This window comes from Poromitra crassiceps (genome assembly GCF_964638095.1).
Source record: "Poromitra crassiceps genome assembly, chromosome: 2".
Taxonomy (NCBI): Eukaryota; Metazoa; Chordata; class Actinopteri; order Beryciformes; family Melamphaidae; genus Poromitra; species Poromitra crassiceps.
In genome coordinates, this window is record NC_139624.1 from 119,371,190 (window position 1) to 119,393,893 (window position 22,704).

Below are 22,704 nucleotides of genomic sequence, written 5' to 3' on the forward strand. Positions count from 1 at the left end.
ATTTCACCAATGGTGCGTGCCTACAGTACGTCTGGAAGTCTGTTGCTAACTTTGGTTGATGATGGACAGTATTTACTGTTTTTAAAAGTGCTGTAAAATATTATTTAGTTATAATAGTATTTTTTAAGATAATGAATTAAAAGTAGTGTTGTGACCTTGGTGTATTTTGTAGAATGTATATTGTAATGGATTTGTAATTTATTTGTTCTTATATGTTCTTTCTGCTTCCAGATATGCCACCTAGTGAGGAAAGGCAGGACCACACCCCCTCCTACACTTTTTTCCTCTTTCACCACCCTCCCTCCCCTTATGTAGGGATCAGAAGCAGGGATCATGGAGTACATTTATTGTTGCCCTACCTTTTGTAAAATGTATTGTTGCCCTTTTGTATAATTAATGATTTTTTTTAAATATATATTAGAGATGCACCGATTGCCATTTTCTTGGCCGATTCCGATTTCCGATTTTTGAATAGTCTGACTTGCCGATACCGATTTTTGCCGATTCCGATTTTCTTTCTAAGAACAACAATTGACAGCGTACGCAAACGTTTTTGTAACTTTGTTTGAAAATTAAGATTCATATAACAATCCTTATCATTTGCATGAAGTAAGACCATCTCACTCAAACACATCTCAAAATAAAAGTGTTGCAGGTTACTGGACAGAGCTTTTTTGTGCAAATACAATGAATACAAAAATAAAATAAAATCCAATAGCCTATATCCCACAGCTATCATGCATTTACTTTTCCAAAAGAAAACAGGTGCAACAGAACATCAAAATGATCCATGACAAGGAGTTTATAGCCTGGCTCCAGACCAGTCCTCTTTGAGTAGAGGGGAAATGAGTTTATGAGTTACAGTAATGATCTTCAGTCTGAATATCAGGCGGAGTTTAGACACAGTCCAAAGTTTCGTATGCGTTTTTTTTAATCTGCCATCCGAAAAAAGATCGTCACGCACAGAAAACCTTGCACACTTGTGAGTCCGATGTATTTTTATTATTATGTCCGTCGTTCTATTTGCAATACGAAACAAATAGTCTCTCCTGTATCCACGTTACAACATGACTGACAGGCTGAGGCAGCAGCGCTGATGTGGAATGGAGAAGGCAGGTCGGGAAATGGTTATACTGGACACAATGCTCGCGTTTACCTCGCCAAGCCGGCTGTGCGCGGTGGCGGGTTGCTGGAGCACCGCTTCCCGGGGAGAGAGAGCAGAGAGAGAGGGGCCAGTGAGGTGAAGCGAGCCGCTCAGACTGGACTCCAGCCGAGCGGGACTCGGCCGCACCTCTGTCTCCACGGCTTATTTTCGTCTTGCATGTGTGACAAACTGCGAGTTTTGTCTACTTCACTGACGGTGAAAAAATTCCACAACGAGGAAGGTATGCTGGCGTGTGTGGTGTGGTGGCTGGGTGCCTGTCTCGGTGCTTTGGGGTGCGCGCACGTCACGTGAAAATCGGCTCACAGAATCGGCTATTTAGAGTGATCGAGGCCGATCACGTGAAAATCGGCCATTTCCGGTCACGTGCCGATCGATCGGTGCATCCCTAATATATATATTGTTGTTCATGGCCTAATACTTGTATTGATATTGATTGAGCCTTTTGATATTATGAATGAGATGTAACCATTGCTAATTTGTATGACGATTGGAATTGATTACCATTGGCTCCTGGTAGCCCTCTGTCAGCTGCTGCCCATTCCACTGATTACAGGTGCAGCCTATAAAAACATTGTGCTGATATGTGACTGACTGATATGAGCCTGATGAAGTCTGAGTGGCGAAACGCATTGCTTTTTTAGAGAATAAATCAACTTAACACATTCACTGCCAGCCATTTTTTTTTTACTGTAGGTAGCTTCTGCCAGAGGGTTTTTTTGAGGATTCTGGCTCATCTTTCAAGACCCGAGGATTCTTTTCTGCTAAGATTTTGTGAACACAAAATATCTCAAAAGAACTAATAGAATGTGTGCTTTCTCTGTCTAAAAGAGTTAGTTTGTAGTGTTAGTAGTTATGTAGGCATTAGCACTTGAATACAGCATGGTTTCAGCGTCTGAAAATTTAAGCTGAGATAAATAGCTTTTTGTGAAATTCGATAGAACAGTCACTTTAAAGCAGCTACGAGCAACTTTTTCGATTGTTATTAAACAGTATAAATTTAATATCAATGCATCACATCTTACCTCTAATAGTCGACGAGAGCAACGCAGAGTAGTCTCGCTTGAACCCCGAGTGAATCGGCCAGTGTTAGTGTGTCTGTAGCCAGGGCAGATCAGGAAGTGAAATGAAACGGTTTGCAGCAGCCACTTCGGCCATAACCACAAAATAACTTCCAAAAACCTGTTAGAATATAACGAGAGATGTTCCCGCGAGTATGCGTGGCGTTCACATTGTTTATGTTATGTTGCTAGGCAGCGCAAACGGCGTTGGAAGGCAGCTGCGTTTCACTTCCTTGTTTCACTTCCGCGTTTCACTTCCGGGTTACCCGGTCCGGTCGCTCTAGAGAGCCCCCTGTTGGCGCGAGTTTAGACAGACTATAGACTTAATAATCACCTAAGGGAGCAATCTCAGATACACACGGCTTTGGTCTCGTCGACTATTAGAGGTAAGATGTGATGCATTGATATTAAATTTATACTGTTTAATAACAATCGAAAAAGTTGCTCGTAGCTGCTTTAACCATTCATTTTTGGCATCAGTAAGACGTCAGACATCTAAACAATAGTTTTGAACAGTAATTTCCTCCATAACAGCAGGAAACCCCCCTCTACTTCAAACTCCTCCCTCCGTGTGTGTTCTTCTTGGCTGCAGCGGGCGTGTCACAAGCTCGTTTCTGCTGCTGCTCCTGCTGCTGCTCCTGTCTGCTGGCGGCCGCTGGGCGAGGATGGGCTCGCTCGTTTCTTGGGGTTTCGGTTGAGAAACCCCAAGAAACGGGGTTTCTTTTGCGATTCTGGTCTTATTTATGCTGCGTGTTTCAAAGTGTGTTGCAGCCATAATCTATTATGCAAATTTGCAATCCCCCACCGCCAGCAATCAGCGCGAAAGCAAAAGCGTTTTCGCCAATCCATTTTACAGTATGAGAATGGTTTCATCGCGCGTTCCCCTGCAGTTTTGGCTCGGCTTTTTCTAGAATGGAGAGCACTGTCGCCACTTAGTGGGTCGGTGGAATGGGTTGTACACGTTCGGTGGCTTCAATATTTATATAAGAGATGTAAAAGGATTAGATCAACGTCCCACCGTTTTTTTTTACGTATTAACACGTCATTGGCAGTCAACCGTTGGATTTTTTTTTACGTATCAACACGTCATTGGCAGTGAACGTGTTAAAAGTTCCACATTGTGTGGTGAAACTTCTTCCTTTTTACTATGGACTTCCTTCCTGACACCACCGGCCCCAATGTGAAGATCTGAGCTGTGCAGGGCAATCTAACTTCATATACCGTAAATTCCGGACTATAAGCCGCACCGGTGTATAAGCCGCACCTGCAAAGTTGACAATTTTTTTCTTATATAAGCCGCACCGGACTATAAGCCGCGGGTGTTTTAATGGTATTTTTTTTTTTGTTTTTTTTTTTTTGTTTTAATGTTTAATTACCATATGTAAGGGTTCATGCACAGAGGGGATTGTCGGGAAAGAGATGGCTGTTTGAGGAAGCTCCCATTTATTAACATTTCAACAAAACAACATAACACAACACCACCTGTGTTGTTTTTTACAGTGCACACAGTGTCATACAGTGTGGTGAAAAGAGGGCAAGAGAGGAAATTAAAACTTATTATAGTTATATAGGATTTATAGTTAGAAAGAGTGCTAAAAAAGAGAGATTTTTTTTTTTTTTTTTTTTGAAAAAATCCATAGATAAGCCGCACCGTTATATAAGCCGCAGGGGCCAAAAAAGGCCAAAAAACGGGAAAAAAGGTGCGGCTTATAGTCCGGAATTTACGGTACATATATATATATATATATATATATATGTGGACTTCTGTTTTTTTATGCCTCACGTATGGCATTTTGGCCATTGCCATCTTGGATGTCGACACAAGTCCAGGGGTTTCCCACAGAGCACGGCCTGCTATTGGTCCGTGATCGGCGAGCTGTGTGATCAGTGGACAAGCGACCTGTCAATCACGCCCCAAAACATAGTCTGCAACTACAACATAGTTTGAAACTAGTGATTGAGACCATAAACGCATTAGGAAAGTGTTTACCATACTTGAGGCTTCAAAACAGAAGTCCAAAACCAATGGAGAAGACACTTCCGCATTGGCTTCCATTTTGACAAACAGAGCTACCCCCTTGTATGTAACACATATTGTAAATTATTTACACATCATTTATAACAGGTGAGGAACACTTTTACTAAAGGTTTATAGATGACTTACAACATTTGTATATGTTAACATACGATTTATTAATCATCTACAAATGTATTTTCATGTTTTGTAAATTGTTAGTTCGTCATTAACTAAAGGCTTATAAATGACTTATGACTGAACGTTATTATAAAGTGTTACCAGAATATGTACAACATTTGAGTAGTACTACATGAAATAAATGTATAGATCTATTGCGTTACTATGATTATAATGTATTTTTTGGGTGTGTGTGTGTGTGTGTGTGTGTGTGTGTGTGTATGTGTATATATATATATATATATATATATATATATATATAAACAACACACACACACACACACACACACACACACACACACATTTAGGTAGACTAACTAGTGTTAGTTGTCTTGTCTGTTTGTTATGCTTTTAACTCTGTAGCACTCTGAGATCCTTTGTGAATGAAAAGTGCAGTACAAATAAAATGCATTAATATTACTAATCAATAGCAGATAGCGTCGTTCTCTCAGTCGAATACAAAAACAGCTACAGTAAAATGGATCGCCAGATATAACTTCACAGCAGTTTATATAGCTGGGCGGCCGGCCCAAGTAAAGTTGTGTGGGGAGAAACAGCTACAGGAGCGGTAGTCGTATAATTAAGGATTTCCCCCTCAGTTTTTTGGAGTATCGATACTAGTGGCTGGAAAATCGATACAGTATCATGGGAAAAAAATATTGTGATATATTGCTGTATCGATTTTACTGCACAGTCCTAGTACTTTGGTTTGTGTTAGCCTGGGTGTTTGCTAGCTAGTTTGCTAGCTAGTTGGATAGTAATAGTAGCTAGTAGGAAACATAAATGTAATGTTATCGAATAAGTTTAGTAGCACAATAGTATAATTTAATCAATCACAGATTGGATAATGACAGGAATTTCAGATTATTTGATAAACCGTAATAAATCATAATTTGAACTCTGGGAAAGACCGCTTTGAACTATGTAACAGTGACTTTGTAACAATGTTTTTTTTTTTTAAGTAGCTCAAAACCTTTTACTTTTTCAATCAGCTAATATCACTTTTACGTCAGTAGATATTTATTCCAGCAATAATTTGTTCTTCTATTGTGCTTCAGTAGAATTTCAACCAGAAAACAGCACATGTGCTTCAGTTGGATATTTTGGTACTCTTTCCAGCAACAGTAGACATAACTTACCAGAAGTACCATAGTCTCTGGATGGACAGAGCTCTCACACAGCAGCGGGTCCCACAGCAGTCCTCATAGGAACGGCATCTGCGCACACACACACACACACACACACACACACACACACACACACACACACACACACACACACACACACACAATTAGGGGAGTATAATCAAATGTTATTTTCAATTACGATTTTGGCTTCCCACAATTATGAAAACAGGATAATCTACACTACTGCCTGCAGTAGTGTATTTGAGAATATAGAATCCTGGCTTGCCTCTGGCCAGTGACACTTAGGAAAGACTAGGTGACAACCAAGTATAGTTTGGTGACGAGCTGGAGAGACAGTTGACGGCCGGAGAGACGGCAACCGGTACGGGATGGGATTAGCACCCCATCTTGGCTCTCTCGTGAGGGAGAAATCCACAAACGCTACGGATTAGCCTCCTGAAAATCTGCGCAAAGATCGGCGCGGCCTGGGGTCCTTCAGGCTAGAGCGAGGTGCTCGACGCAGGTAAATGACGTGCAGCGCACAGGCCCTCTTGAGGCGTCCTTGAGGCATCCTCTCAGCCTCTGGATTGCCTTTGCCACGGGAGGGTCTGGTGAGACGAAGGAGGAGCACGGCCGGGAGTAACCCACAGAGCCTAGATCCTCCATGCACCGAAGGGCAATACTGCGGCGTAGCACTAGCTCTATTGCAGCGGATTGGGCGTTCTCGCTTACCCCTCCCGCGGGCAACGTTGCAGACAGAGTAGTAAGGCTGATCCGTGAGCGGCTTCTGGGACGCGAGTCGGGGTCTTAATTGGCCTCGGCTGGGTTTACTGGGTGAGGGTGTATGATGTCGACAGACCCGAAACACCTTACGACCCCAGATAACATCACTGATGACGCGTCCCAGCGCATGCGGCAGTAGTGTATTTGAGAATCGAGATAAAACTTTTTTTTCCAGTTTAGCACTGTTGCTCTTGTTTTGTCTTGTGTTGTAAATCCAATCCATTCACTTGTGAATTAATGATAGTCTGTCCTTTATAATCTCAAAGGTTTTCATGTAAATAAATGTCTGTTAACAGTTAAGTTACTATCACAAGATTGAGCCTATGGCCCATTGATGGAGGCCTTTGCATTGCAGTAAGAACGTAATGTTACTAGGCGCTAATGTAGGATGCTAATTACATTACATTACGTCATTTGGCAGACGCTTTTATCCAAAGCGACTTACAATAACACATTTTTGTCAGCAATAGAGCAATCAACTATGCAACAGTCTATGACAACTACAACTTCTGAAGGAATAGTGGTAGTTTAGTTTAGGTTAGTTTTTTTTTTTTAGAGAGAGAGAAAGAAGTTAGTTTCAAGAAGGGCCCCGATGGAGCCTGAAAAGGTGTGTCTTTAGTCTTTTCTGAAAGATCGGCAGTGATTCGGCCATCCTGACCGAAGGTGGAAGCTCGTTCCACCATTGTGGTGCCAGGGACGAGAAGAGTCGCGAACGGGATGAGTGACTTTTGAGCCCCCGTAGCGGAGGAGGGGCGAGCCATCCTGCACTGGTGGAGGAGCAGAGGGAACGGTGAGAGATGACTGACCATAGATTGTAAGTACAGATGGGCTGTCTGGTGTACTGCCCTGTAGGCCAGAACCAGTGTTTTGAATTTAATGCGTGCCGAGATGGGAAGCCAGTGAATGTCGCGGAAGAGGGGAGTGACATGAGAGAATTTGGGTTGGTTGAAAACCAGACGGGCTGCAGCATTCTGAATGAGCTGAAGCGGACGGATGTCAGCGGCAGGAAGGCCGGCCAGAAGCACGTTGCAGTAGTCCAGGCGGGAGATGATAAGTGACGGTGGGTACGGGGTACGGTGGCGCAGTCGGTAGCGCTGTCGCCTCACAGTCAGAAGGTCCTGAGTTCAATTCTCGCCTGGGACACTGTGAGCGCTGTGGTTGTGTCCCCCCCCCATATCTTCAGTGCCTACTGCCCAGGTGGGTTATCTCGTCGTAAGGGCCTTTCTCTCTGTGTGGAGTTTGCAGTGGGGGGATTATTCCTCCGTATATAATCCCCCCACTAAAAACATGCAGAAGATCAGATCGTCATCGTCATCCGACCAGTGACGACAACATCCGAAGTTGGTCCCCGGGCGCTGTACGAGAAAGCGACCACTGCTCCTGGCCTGCCCCTCGGAGGAAAGGACATGCCTGGATGGGTTAAATGCAGAGGACACTTTTCACCGGCCACCGTCAGCATGAGTGTGTTGTGGCCGCATGCATGTATTGTGGTGTTCGTGTGACAATAAAAGACGGGCTTGTCCGTTACGAGAGAGTTTTTTAAAAGAGAGTGACTGGACCAGGAGTTGTGTCGCTTCCCTGGTGAGAAACGGGTGGATTTTGTACAGGGAGAACCTACAGGAGCGTGCTGTCGCTCCTTTGGGTGTCTGAGGGGGGGAAGGAAAGGTAAAGCTGAGTGTCATCGGCATAGCAGTGATAGGAAAAGCCATGAGATGAGATGACATGACCGAGAGATCTGATATAGAGAAGGAAAAGCAAGGGGCCCAGGACAGAGCCCTGGGGGACACCGGTAGTAAGAGGGCAGGGTCCATCCCTGTCAGGGATCCTGAGATGCCTAGGTCAGACAGGATGGAGAGAAGGATTTGGTGATTGACTGTGTCAAAAGCAGCGGACAGGTCAAGGAGGACAAGGACCGAGGAGAGGGATGAGGCCTTAGCAGTGTGAAGGGCCTCTGTGACGGCAAGGAGAGCTGTCTCAGTAGAGTGAGAAGCCTTGAAACCAGACTGCAGAGGGTCAAGGAGGTCGTTATGGGATAGATAGAGAGAAAGTTGATCGGAAGCTGCTCGTTCGAGGGTTTTGGAAAGGAATGAGAGAAGAGAGACAGGTCTGTAATTCTGAATAGCAGCAGGGTCAAGGGAGTGTTTCTTAAGGAGAGGCTTGACTCTAGCATTCTTTAGAGTAGCCGGAACAAGACCTGAGGACAGAGAGGAGTTGATGAGGGTAGTGAGGAAGGGAGATAGGTCAGGGGAGATGGTTTGGTGGAGAGAGGAAGGGATAGGATTGAGGGGACAGCAGGTGGCTCGGTTAGAGCTGATGTGTTAAGGCACCTCACCGGGAGAAAGGGGAGAGAAGGAAGAGCTTCCACCTTCGGTCAGGACAGCTGAATCACTGCCGATCTTTTGGAAAAGCCTAAAGACACACCTTTTCAGGCTCCATCTGGGCCCTTCTTGATCTAACTTCTTTCTCTCTCTTTCTAAAAAAAAAAAAAAACTAACCTAAACTAAACTTGTACCACTGTTCCTTCAGAGGTTGTAGTTGTCATAGACTGTGTTGCATAGTTGATTGCTCTATTGCTGACAAAAATGTGTTAATGTGAGTCGCTTTGGATAAAAGCGTCTGCCAAATGACGTAATGTAATGTAATGTAATGTAAATCTGGGGACAGGGGGCAGAGAAGCAGGGTTGGGGGCTGGAGGCTAAATCGATTAGCGGGCATAACAATTCCTAGACATTAATATTTTGAGCCAGGTTTACCTGGTTTACCTCCCAACCCTAGGGGTACGCGTACCCCGGGTTGGGAATCACTGAGCTAGAGCAGGCATTTTTATTTTTGTATTACTTGAACTTAATTTTCTTGAAGTAACTAAGAATACTAATACGTTTTTATTTGTGCAAGTTTAGAAAGAGCACATTTTAACCATAATTGTTTGTTTTGTTTAGTAAATGCGTACCAACGTTGCTTCAACCTTCTCCGGGGATAGTGGGGGTCGCAAGACTGGCACCGTTATTTTGGGGGTCATGGCTGAAAAATTTGGGAACCCTTGCTGTATGGTACTTACCTGTACATGAATTAGATGTGGTAAAAAGAGAGAGAGGTAGATACTAGATGTACTGTATGGTACTTACATGAAGTAAATGTGGTAAAAAGAGAGCGAGGAAGATAGATGTACTGTATGGTACATACATGAAGTAAATGGGGTAAAAACAGAAAGAGGAAGATAGATGTACTATATGGTACTTACATGAAGTAAATGGGGTAAAAAGAGAGAGAGGTAGATAGATGTACTGTATGGTACTTACATGAAGTAGATGGGGTACCCGCCCTCAAAGTACCAGCAGTATTTTTTGGCTTCTACACACTGTAACAGAAGACACGGTCATGTTAATTATTTAAAATATGCACGCATTTTCACTAATTTACTTTTTTTTCCTTCTTTTTTCAACTTTTAGAACATGCAAAACAAAACAATAAACAAAAAACATAAAGAAGCAAAACAAACTCAAACGCAAAGAGAGAGAGAAAAAACAACAACCAACATTGCGACATGGTGCTACCAGCTACGTAAGAAGCCTATGTGCTTACAAAAGATCCCGTATATAAAATCTCGTGCGAAGAGTCCATGTGAAATCAACTGGGCAAGTTACTTGTCGTTTCTAACCTCGTCCAAGTAGGCCAGAAACGGATCCCATATAGTTGAGAACTTCCCGAGTGAGTTGGTCCTCAAGAACCTGAGTCTTTCCATACGTACAACTGAAACCATGTCCGCCAGCCACAATTGAAACGAAGGCGGGGAGGGGGACTTCCAATCTTTCAGAATGACTCTTTTGGCCACAGTCATCCCCTGCGTCAGAGACTGCTGCACAGCCGTGGGGAGGAGCAGAGAGGATTCCAAGCAGCCGAAGATGGCGAGTTCTGCCTCCAGCTGGAGGGTTAATTTATAGGCCTTAGAGTACCAGTCAAATATCTTGGCCCAGAATCCAGATAGTGAAGGGCAAAACCAAAAAGCATGTGAGAATGTACCCTCTAACAGCTGACATCTATCACATAATGGAGAGACAGAGGGGTAGATCTTGGGCAACCTCGACTTGGAATAGTGAAGACGGTGAGTGACTTTAAATTGGATCAGCTGGTGTCTGCTGTTAATCGAGCAGAGTTGGACCACAGACAAACTCATGTCCCATATAATTTCAGACAAATCAACACCAAGTTACTACCTTTTTCACAGCAGCCATTTTGTGTCTAAAAGGCAGGAAGTAACACAGGTGCACCCAAAACATTAATGAGGGTTTCCAACTTCCAATCCATTTAGGTGTTCCAGTGCTGCACCCTTGTTAATGTTTTGGTTGCACCTGTGTTACTTCCTGCCTTTGAGACACCTGACCATCTCATCCTCTGAATGAATGATGACAACACCTTTACTTCATGACCCTCATGACTTTCAAATTGTGGCTGGCTGGTTATATTCTAGACTTAAAACAAAGTGATCACAAGGAGACTATGACTTAATTAGCCTATTTCACATCCCACCCAAATCACCCATTTTGTGTCTAAAATGCAGGAAGTAAAGCAGGTGCAAGCAAGACAGTAAGCAGTAGGCACGTTTACATGGAGCACAATCAGCTTGAAATAGGTTTAAAAGGCCAAACCAATTAGAAATGCTCCATATAAACACCTCAACCAGCTTAAACAGACACAACATGATTGAAATTGAATCGGTTGCAGAGGGCTAATTTAAACCTTTTCATAAACCGATCAAAAGAAAAATGTTATCATGTAAACGATTAAACTGATTACTGTCTCTGGCTGCGTTCTTTCTGCCCATGCCCATGATGCCCTCCATCTTGACATAAAGGGGACTCCTGCCTGCTGCAGCAGGAGAGGAGGAGCTGCTGCCAGAAGAGTTATTTTCTATATGCACGTGGACAAAGTGGAGATTTTCAACACTCCGGCAGTGAGAAACCCGCACGGACTAGGCTATAAAATCTCCAAACATTTTCTCGTCAGGATTCCGTGTCTCTCATTTCCATGCGACAATCCATATGTCTGGCGTAATTCAGGCTTTACGCTCAGTTCACACAGATAACCTACGCCTTGCCTTGCCTCAACCCACGCCTACGCCTGCAGACCTTGAGCTGGGCGTGAACCTATTACACGCTTTTGCGATCACACCGCACGCCTTTGCACGCTGAACCTGGAGCCGAGTCACAAGCGCCTCTCCTCTCTCCCGACTGTATTTTTTCACGTGTGGTCCCGAATTATCATGGGTAGGTCAAATAAATCTGATAGGCTATATTTAATGTTCTATTGATGCTGGATATGTATAACCAGGTCTGACTGACTTTTTAGAGAGGTAATCTTGCAAGAATATGTGCTGGCACAACAACATTGTCCATCTTGCTTCTTCGGTTGCTATTCTCTCTCCTGAATATGTGTTTGTCAACGGGGAGAAAGCCCCACGTGATAGCCACCCGTCAATCTCTCTCTCTCTCTCTGCTCAACACTGTTGTAGTAACTCCATTTTATTTTGAAATTCAGTTGACTTTGCCATTTCCCACGGATATTGTCGCGTTTTTCTTTCATGGATTGACAGAAGAAGCCTGCCTAGTCGGCTTGAAAATAGAACTCATGCCTAAACGATAAAATCGGCAAGGCACAGGCAAGGCGTGGGTACACGCAGGGTTCACGCTCAGGCGCCCGGTGTACACAGCCTCGTTGACTAAAACGGACGCCTATTTAAAAGCGTGGGTAAAGGCAAGGCGTAGGCAAGGCTTGGGTCGCCTGTGTGAACTAAGCCTTAGGCTACCGGTATGATGACAGTATGAATTTATTTTTCACTGCGAGAAAATGAACTTGAAGAATTGTGTGAGATGTGTCAATTGCTTGAGTCTCACGTTCAATGCGAGAGTTTGCGGACCTGTCAAGTTGTATTCATCACTTTTCTGCATGTCACACAGCTGTTTGATTATCTCAGTGCATGCTCTGGGTGCAAGTAAACACCAGATCGTATTAAATCACATCCCATGTAAACAGTTGACCCAAAATCTTTAGAGCCCCGGCACTGGAACACCTAAATGGATTGGAAGTTGGAAACCCTTATTAGTGTTCTGCTTGCACCTGCTTTACGTCCTTTCTTTTAGACACAAAATGGGTGATTTGGGTGGGATACATTCAGGCGGTGTCTCGTCATAGATGCGTGTTCAATGGGTCAGCGTGGGGGAAATCCTCCCGTTCTTTCCAGGCAGCAGAGTTAGCATTTAACTGCTAGGCCAGCCAGGCAGACAGGATCGGGGATTCAACCCACGTAGTAAACGCACATCTGAACAGACTTCTCCGTACCTGCTCTTGAATCCCCAATCCTGTAATGTAGAGCTGCACCAACTTCCGCTGGTGAGTCAGGTCATTGATTGAGATATATTATTTATTGATTTTCCTCCACGCCCTATTGACGCAACGCTACCGGAAGTAATGTTTTGTGGGCAATACAGACCGACTGTATCGATGTGAAATAGGCTAATAAAATGCATTTATTGCTGAATAAATAAACTGTAACTTATGGCAAAACATTACAGGGATGCAAACTCACAGGCTCCCAAAAGCAAATGTTTTTTTTCTTCTTCTTCAATATATATATATATATATATATATATATATATATATATATATATATATATATATATATATATATGTATATATATATATTTTTTTTTACAACATACGAACAAGACAAACTAACAGGCTCAGATACTGGAAAAGCAGAAAACAAAACAACAACCAACAAGCAAACAAAACAAAAACAAAACCCATATCAGCATTCAATATTAGGTCGTGCTACCAGTCGTGTAAGGTGCTTATATGCTTTTAAGAGGTATTGTGTCCGGGATCCCACACAGGAGGTCCATGAGGAACCAGCCTGGCGAATCACCCATCGCCCCTAACCTCAACGAGGTAGGCCAGAAACGGGTCCCAAATGGCAGAGAATTTCTGAATCGAGTTGGTCCTCAGGAACCTAAGTCTCTCCATCCGTATGACAGAGGTCATATCCGTCAGCCACAATTGAAAAGAGGGTGAAGAGGGGGACTTCCATTCCTTCAGGATTAGTTTCTTGGTAACAATTGTCCCCTGTGTCAGAGACTGCTGCACAGCTGTGGGAAAGTTCAGAGAAGACTCCGAGCAGCCGAAGATGGCAAGTTCTGCCTCCGGTTGAAGGGTTACTTTGTAGGCCTTAGAATACCAGTCAAATATTTTGGCCCAGAATCCCATTTAGTCCGGGAGCCATGGGGTTGAACCTCGCTTCGTCCGATAAAGTTTTTTTCTCTGCTGATTCTTGTAGTTTGGGGGTACCTATTCAAAATACAGGAGGGTGCCCGGTGAGTACCCTTGAGCATTTTCAGATATTAACCCCTTAAGTGCCAAAAACGCAGAAAAATAAGGATTTATGAGATTTCACGCAGAATACTCAAATCAAATGCATCACATTTGTTTTCTCCAATGTCTATTCATAAAGGAGGTCATGTACAATGTATTTAATTCCAAATTACTTAACATTAACCCTTTTAGGCCGTGCCAGCAAAACCATTGAGCCTGTGGCTCAATGAGCCTTTGCTCATCTCAAGTAGAGATTCAGAGTAGATGATACACATTGGGAGGTCTGAAGTGAAGGGCACATTTTGCTGATGGTCTTCACGGTAGTTAAGCCTATTTGGATCTTGAGCATCCTACTCTGAAACATGCACAGAACATTGTGCATGGCAAACCATGCACTTCACACAGTTGCACTTATTGGAGTTAAAAGGGTTTTCATCTCCAAAATGTGTCTGGGACAAGTTTGCAATCTTCCGGTAGAGTGGTTGGGCTCAGTGACCTGCTGCATGTGTCTTTTTTTGCATCCAAATTCCTCAGTATTCAATGCTAGTGGCAGATTTACATTGATATTTCACCACAAGATTGCATGAAAGTGGGCCCTTCTTAACATTCTCAATGAATGCTTCATTCGATGGCGGTAGAGCAGCTAAGTTTGGAACAGGCTGAGATGAAGGCAGTGACTTGGTCGAGGACCTACTGGAACAGTGCAACCACATTGTCAATGGGCGATAGTTCGTACAGTTTTGAGGACTTTGATGACAGAGCCTTTTCCATAGTAAGACGCTACAGTGTCGCATCCCAATATGGCATGGGCTGGTAAAAGGTTCTTCACAACTTGTGAATGCTTGGCCAGTGTTGACTTGATGTCCACTATTGCCCTTTCCTTGTGGGGCGATTCCAAGATGTGTGGGACATCCAGTCCTTCCTGATGGTAATGGTGAAGGAGTAAGATGAACACATCTGTGTCATCAGAAACCACTGAGATTTGATGTGCTTCTCCAGCACACCGGACCTTTTGGACAATGATGGTGTCAGCTTCTTCCTGCTGATTTTGTAGATCATATCGGCTCCTTCTTTCTTCCAACCTGATCTCAATGGGACATGGCTCCTCCCCTGTCACATGGCTCCTCCCCTCTCACCACCAACTTGTAGATGGAAAAGCCGATCTTGGGTCAGTTCCTCACATAAGAGCTAAGAGATGGTGTTTCTAGCTGAGCCCTATCTCTGTGACATCTCAGGTGATGGACTTGATACTGTAATCATAGCACCTGTCTAAGATGAGGTAGACGTCACTGTCTGATAGATATAAAGTCAGCCGTCGCCCGTGTCATAACATTTTTGATTAAATCAGCTATGGTGCCATCAGCTGGCCAGTGGATGGTCCAAAGAAGGGCTGATCCATCAATGACAGTGACATCTGCAACACTGGCATTCCTCCTGGAGATTTTGACTTGGAGTGACTTCTTCAGTGTAGACTTGGATTTACAAATTCACATTCCGTCCTCGGTAAACATGGCAGTTGGGACTGATGCCAGCTCATAGGCGAGGACATCCTTCATGTCAACTTCATGGTCACTAGACAACAGTGTGATTACCCTTGAATCGATGGCATTTAGGTCATAAATTGTGGAGATGGCAACTTGGATTGATTTGGTTGTTGTCATTGTCTTCACTTTGTTTGAGATGGTGAGACTTTGTTTGAGATGGTGTTGTAAGATCCCTCTGACCAGGTCTTCTCATCATCTTCTAACATTGCCTCCTCAATCTTTATGGCACTGTCTACAATAGACAGTTGGTAGGGTGATCTTGATGTTCATGATGCTTTCCCCTGGATGTTCATTGGGATCCAATGGATGGAGGCAGGTTTCCAGTTTCTGACAAAGTCCTTGACTTTGGCATGTGCTTAACCCATGGCTTTAGCCTCCACCTTGTGATAGAGATGAACCTATCCGTCTTATCCTCTTCTATCTCCTTCATGTCTGACACAATCTTGCAGCATATGTGGTGGCTCAGGGCCCAGATCTTCAGTGCCTATGGCTTCACAGTAATCCAATGATCCCTCCATCACTGTGGCCATACCTCATGAAACTGGACTCTATGAATTGGTTGCTCCACAGGCCATCCATATTCCACTAATGTGTCACATCACATGCTGCTCCTGGAGAAAATTGCTTTGTGGAGGAAGCTTCTCCATGGAATGAAGATAGTAGAGGCCATACCTGACATGGTTGACATGGCCAGCTGCAAAGTAGTAGGTAAGCATCCTCTGGAATGTGATCAGATGGAGAAGCCAGTCACCCTCACGTTCAGCCCAGATGTATGACATCATCAGCATCATTGCTTTCACCAAGACCTAAACCCAAAGTCTGGCTGTTCTGGTCTGACTCGTAATCTGATCCAAGGCTGTCATCAGGTCATCTGCTTTCTGGAAATGTCTTACCGGAACTCCAGAGAGCCCACTATCAGCCATCAGTGAACATGTAGCCCCAACAAAACTCATCAATGTGTGCATACCCCCAAGTAGGGATGTAACGATAACCGGTTTAATGATAACCATGATAACATTCCTTACAATTAGAGATGCTGCGATCGAGATTTTTCAATTCCGATCCGATTTCGATATTTTAGCTCAAAACCGATCCGATTCCGATCAAATTTCGATACCCGATTCGATACCGATTTCGATCCGATACCGATACAGCACATATTTAAGTCTCTCTATGCTGTCTGATAGCTAGCAGGCAACAAACATTTTTAGGGTTAGGTATGTATGTGTGTGCTTTGGTAATATAGTATGTAAACGATTTAGTTCATCTAATTAATTTGATATAAAACTAAAACATAACAATCAAATACACACTTCTTTTGTAATGGGTGAACACTGGACACAAATAATTATTGTTTCCTCACACATACACCCCCACTCTGTCTCACACAGAACACATACACACACAGCACTGTCCCTGTCTCTCTCTCTCACACACACAGCCCTGTCCCTGTTTGTGCATACATTTCCACTGCCAGATTGGAGGAGTCTTTTGTCATTTTCTAATGTTACTTCTCTTCAGTGCAATACGTTTTGATAGCGACCTGCTGTACAGCGCCGTTCGCTCAGTCAACTAACGTGTCGTTAGAGGAGAAAGATATAGCTGCTGTTAGCTAGCTAATTAGCCATGTTAGCTGCCTCAGTGGGTAACTTTAGCCTATAGAGAGTATTTATCTGACGTTTATGTTAGCTACTCCTCAAACCTGCGGGTGGAAATGGTTTATGCGATGCGATGTATGTTGAAGCAAGACAACGTTTTAATGTAACGCTATTGGACAAATTACGACGGGTCGTGCTCACGCAGATCTAAGCCCTGGCCATCCTAGGCTCAACGCGAGACTCATCAGTCATTCGGTTGAGTCTCGCAAAGTTACACACAAAGTTTGTGCATACATTTCCACTGCCAGATTGGAGGAGTCTTTCGTCATTATCTAATGTTACTTCTCTTCAGTGCAATACGTTTTGATAACGACCTGCTGTACAGCGCCGTTCGCTCAGTCAACTAACGTGTCGTTAGAGGAGAAAGATATAGCTGCTGTTAGCTAGCTAATTAGCCATGTTAGCTGCCTCAGTGGGTAACTTTAGCCTATAGAGAGTATTTATCTGACGTTTATGTTAGCTACTCCTCAAACCTGCGGGTGGAAATGGTTTATGCGATGCGATGTATGTTGAAGCAAGACAACGTTTTAATGTAACGCTATTGGACAAATTACGACGGGTCGTGCTCACGCAGATCTAAGCCCTGGCCATCCTAGGCTCAACGCGAGACTCATCAGTCATTCGGTTGAGTCTCGCAAAGTTACACACAAAGTTTGTGCATACATTTCCACTGCCAGATTGGAGGAGTCTTTCGTCATTATCTAATGTTACTTCTCTTCAGTGCAATACGTTTTGATAACGACCTGCTGTACAGCGCCGTTCGCTCAGTCAACTAACGTGTCGTTAACGTGAGTTAGAGGATTAAGATATAGCTGCTGTTAGCTAGCTAATTAGCCATGTTAGCTGCCTCAGTGGGTAACGTTAGCCTATAGAGAGTATTTATCTGACGTTTATGTTAGCTACTCCTCAAACCTGCGGGTGGAAATGGTTTATGCGATGCGATGTATGTTGAAGCAAGACAACGTTTTAATGTACCTTGAATTGGACAAATTACGACGGGTCGTGCTCACGCAGATCTAAGCCCTGGCCATCCTAGGCTCAACGCAAGACTCATCAGTCATTCGGTTGAGTCTCGCAAAGTTACACACAAAGTTTGTGCATACATTTCCACTGCCAGATTGGAGGAGTCTTTCGTCATTATCTAATGTTACTTCTCTTCAGTGCAATACGTTTTGATAACGACCTGCTGTACAGCGCCGTTCGCTCAGTCAACTAACGTGTCGTTAACGTGAGTTAAACCTGCGGGTGGAAATGGTTTATGCGATGCGATGTATGTTGAAGCAAGACAACGTTTTGGCCCTGGTCATCCTAGGCTCAACGCGGCCTCTGTTTGCTGCTACTGCTGCTGCTGCTGCTGCATGCTGGATAGAAATCCTGGAGGGGAGTCATGGAATGGAGTGCTTATATCGGAGCCTTGGATCGGTCATTTTCGCTGGAATCCGATCCGATCCGATCCATGTTTTTTGGCTGATATCGCGCCGATATCCGATCACATGATCGGATCGCAGCATCTCTACTTACAATAACCGTACCGTTTAAAATTTTCATTCTCATTAAAACCGTGGTACCGTGATTACCGTGGTACCGTGATTACAGTGCTTTGAAAAACATGGTAAATACTGTCCATCATCAACCAAAGTTGGCAACAGTCTCCCAGATGCAAACGTGCAGCCTTTGAGAAATGATTTCAGTGAGTGTATCAATCCTTTTTGGATCTGAGTTTTCAATATAAAAATGTTGTAAAATGATTTCAGTGAGTCTCTCAGTACTTTTTGAACATTTTCTATATGAATACAGTGACAATACAATAATCGTGATAATTTTAGTCACGATAATCATGATGTGAAATTTTCATACCGTTACATCTCTACCCCAAAGACGTTTTAAGCGGCACATCCGCATCTATAAGTGACGTGTGTCTGTTTGAGGCGAGATGTGTGTGAGGCGACATGCAGTGTCCCAGCCATCTTGACTGGGGTGGCCCAAGTGGGGCACAGACTCAAGCAAGGGTAGCACTGATTGTGGCATTTAGGAAGGATGTAGAAAGTTTTCCCTCACCAAAATTTAGCCTAACTTCACTCTAGCTTAAAAATAAGCCCGCTACAGCCTCTGAAAGACAGTATTGTTGGCCACAGATGCCAGCATCCTCAAGATTTTGGGGTGGCCAATAGATTTCAGGAGTGGCCAGTGCCACCCCTGGCCACTCCCTAGAAACTCCCCTGCCGAGATGTGCACACAGGATTTGAGCAGTGCACCTAGACCCCTCCACCCGGCTGTACAAGGAATTGAGAGTGGAGACAGAAAGTGTCGCAGCTCAAAGCCAGTGAAACATGCGCACATGCACACACACACACACACACACACACACACACACAGTGCCAGGGAGAGGCGAGTGGGGGAGAAGGGTCTGACTTGCGCAAACATTCACTGCTTCAACACCTGGGAGTGATTTATCAGACTAAAAGTCCTCTGCTTATTTCATGTTTTTATTGGGGGTGTGGGGCACATGGCGCGGGAATCAAATAGGCTACATTATACATGACCTCGTTGCTCCTTTATGAATAAACATTGGAGAAAGCAAATTTGATGCATTTGATTTTGCATGAAATCTCATAAATCCCGATTTTTATGGGATTTTGGCACATAAGGGGTTAATATCTAAAAATGCTCAAGGGTGCTCACCGGGCACCCTCCTGTATTTTGAATAGGTAGCCCCAAGGTACAAGAATCAGCAGAGAAAAAAACTTTATCAGACGAAACAAGGTTCATCAAAAAAACAGCCTTTGGCTCCCGGACTAATTAGTGAAGCGCAGAACCAAAAGGCATGAGATAGTGTGCCCTCCGACACTTGACATCTTTCACACAGTGGTGATATAGTAGGGAAGATTTCTTAATTTCGGCTTGGAATAGTAGAGACGGTGAGTGACTTTAAATTGGATCAGCTGGTGTCTGCTATTAATTGAGCAAAGTTGTACAAAGCTGCCCTTTGTATCGAAGGTGCTAGAGAAAGTGGTAGCAAATCAGCTTACCACTTATCTGATGTAAGGAATTTAGATAGAAATATGGATTTTTGATATCCTATTGATTCAATAAGTTGATATCAAAAATCCTCAGGGCACCACCACGTTGATAAGTAAATTTTATATTACCACTGCCGTAGGTCACAGTGAAATCAGAATCAGTTCTAAAGGAAGGGAGATCTTTAATCGACTGATATTATTATAACAAGCAATGAACATGTTTTAACTTCAAAACAGAATGCGTTTATTTAATCCACCAAATAGTAAAATCACAGTATTATGCATAACACCTTGTTCGATTGAGGTAAGAAAGGAGGAGAAAAGTGAAAAGGAAGGGAATAATATATTCAAAGAAAGCCTAGTTTAAACCTAACCTAATTAAAACATATTCTAATTCAATAGATGATTAATCTAAGTTAATCTTCACAGCACTCTCAAAATTGGCAGAAAGGCGTGTGGTCACTTTGCCTGTCTGAGAGTCGAGGGTTCTCTCCCTCTGTTCGTCTGCGGGAGAACGGCCTTTCCTGGCTCGGCTGGGATCCCACCGGAAGGCAGGAGCTGCCATGGCAACGAAGGGTGGCCGTGTCTGCTCTTGGACGGGCAGGCGAGGGGTCTCAAAACCGGCTGGTTGTTGGTTCAATTGTCTTTTAATGATCCTCTTGGTTAGAGGATCTCATCCCGTTGAAAAGGGATAATCAAAAATTATTTAAGCTTCACCTATCAAAAATAAAGCAACAAAAGGTATCTAATCTCACTATATTTAGTTCGATGAGAGCCAGGTTTTCCTTGAAATCTGTTTCCACTCTTGGAAAACTATATCGTCTGGAACTGAAAAGCCATCCTTAAGGCCTAAACATGGTCGTCCGTCCCCCTCGAATTGGAGCCGTCTCGCCGTCTGGCGGCGCCAGCGAGCCCTACATGCTCGGACGCCACTACGCCCCCCCCCCCCCGCGGAAGCTCCGTGTGAAAATGGCGGAGATTGTGTGCCAGGCAGTCTGAATGAAATTGAATGTAACGTTCCCAATTCTATGTATTAAATTCTAAAAAACGACCCTCAACATTTGGGAAGGCTAAGCCACACAACTAGTTGTTATAATCTAACATCATGCTTTGAAAGGCGACTTTACGACGAAGAGCCAGGGCAACGGCCAATCACAACTCTCCTGCAGCTGTCGTCACGCACGTATTGTCGCCGTGAAGTCACATTTTCGAGCAGCCCCCGTCAGCCGACGGCGGCCCCTCCCCGTAGGACGGCGGTCCACCCGCCGTCACACGGGGAGGGCGGGGCGAGGCTCTGACGGACGACCATGTTTAGGCCTTTAAGAGTCAGCGTGCCTATTTGTGGGAAGACGGCTCCCTCAGTACAGCGGTCTGGAGCGGCTGTCCTTCCTCGATAGGGCCACGTGACACTCTTTGTTGGTGGCAGAATTATATGAGACAATCACCATTTGGTTTGGTGAAAGCTGCAATGGCCTTCAAAAGCATGGCATCTTTTGAGGCCTAAAAGTATAGGACTACATCTTGAATGCAGAGGGCTCTGCCTATTCTTAAAAGTCCTTGTTGTTGTGCCAAAGTTCTTCTTTCGTCTGCCCAAATCTGTTAGAGAGCAGCCAGCCACAGTTTTTACTTCCTCCTGTCAGGAGAAAGGGACAGGGAACGCCCTTGCAACATGGCCCTGCCTTTTATTGCATTCAGATAAGGGTATAGTATAGTTCTAGAACTCAACTAAACTATGTACTTCTTTTACAAGCCTATTTAGATTTCTTGACATCACTCTTGGTGTAAGAAAGACAAAATATAGATGGAAAAGAGAAAGGTAAATAGACAGATAACTAGATCGATAGCAAAATAGATATAGACAAGCATTGGTCTTGTTACACAGTCATGGAGTCAGGCTGGCCGAGAGATTTATGGCCATGTTTTACAGGGACAAACATAAGACTTATCACATGCTTAAAACATCTCATCAAATGACTTCATGGCCATGACACTTTCATAATTACAACACACACATTATTCTGATTATTTTAAGACCAAACATGGATGATGTATCCTTATATTAAGGAATAAACCAAAATATTTCTGGGACAATATATCTTTACTGAATCTTGTATACGTGTAAGTAACAAAACCATATCTTAATGTCACACACACATTAACACACTATACATTCCTACTTATTAAGTACGTAATACTAATTAACTTGATTAAGTCTCACATCTTGAGAATAGTCAGTTCCTCTTAGCGCCATACAGCCCACTCCTGCTGCTCTTTGACAAAAAGGAATGTGAAGTGGTTTATAGCCTTTGACCCCCCACTTCCATTCGATGACCTTTGGTTTAAGGAGGAAGATGGGACCATGTTGTACATTTACAAAGCATTATTAAACATACCCACGATTTATATAGATCAATGGGGGTTGCGATTTGGAGAATATTGATACCAAACACTCCATGAGTTGCACGTACGCTACACAAGTTCCTAAACTGTTTGCTTCAAGAGTCCTGTCCGGGGTCCCGTCCGTGTGACCTGTGAACTAAATCTCCGCCAACCGGAAAGAAAACGGACATTGACGAAACACACTCGTCAACAGTTAGAAATCACCCCTTTGGTATTTCCAGACAGGCTGGCGCCTTGGGCCCTTTTTGGCTCCCCCCAGATGCAAGGCGCAGCCAGAGGTCAGACCTCTGGAGAGGAGAGATCTGTACATTAAATATTCAATATTTAATGCACGTTACTAGATGATTTTCGCTACACTGACGAAATATAACATTCCAGACCAATTTCAAT

The 22,704-nt window shown here is 43.8% G+C and overlaps 1 protein-coding gene across 1 annotated transcript in view; it reads right to left on the reverse strand.

The window, feature by feature from the left end:
- Positions 1-22,704, reverse strand: part of vopp1b (VOPP1 WW domain binding protein b) — a gene marked incomplete at both ends in the record, with an annotated part of 102,976 nt that overhangs the window by 39,614 nt on the left and 40,658 nt on the right. The window contains 2 exons of the mRNA XM_083632293.1: positions 5,557-5,634; positions 9,627-9,685. Of these exons, the coding sequence (XP_083488419.1) occupies positions 5,557-5,634; positions 9,627-9,685 (137 nt within the window). The remainder of the gene's footprint in view (positions 1-5,556; positions 5,635-9,626; positions 9,686-22,704) is intronic.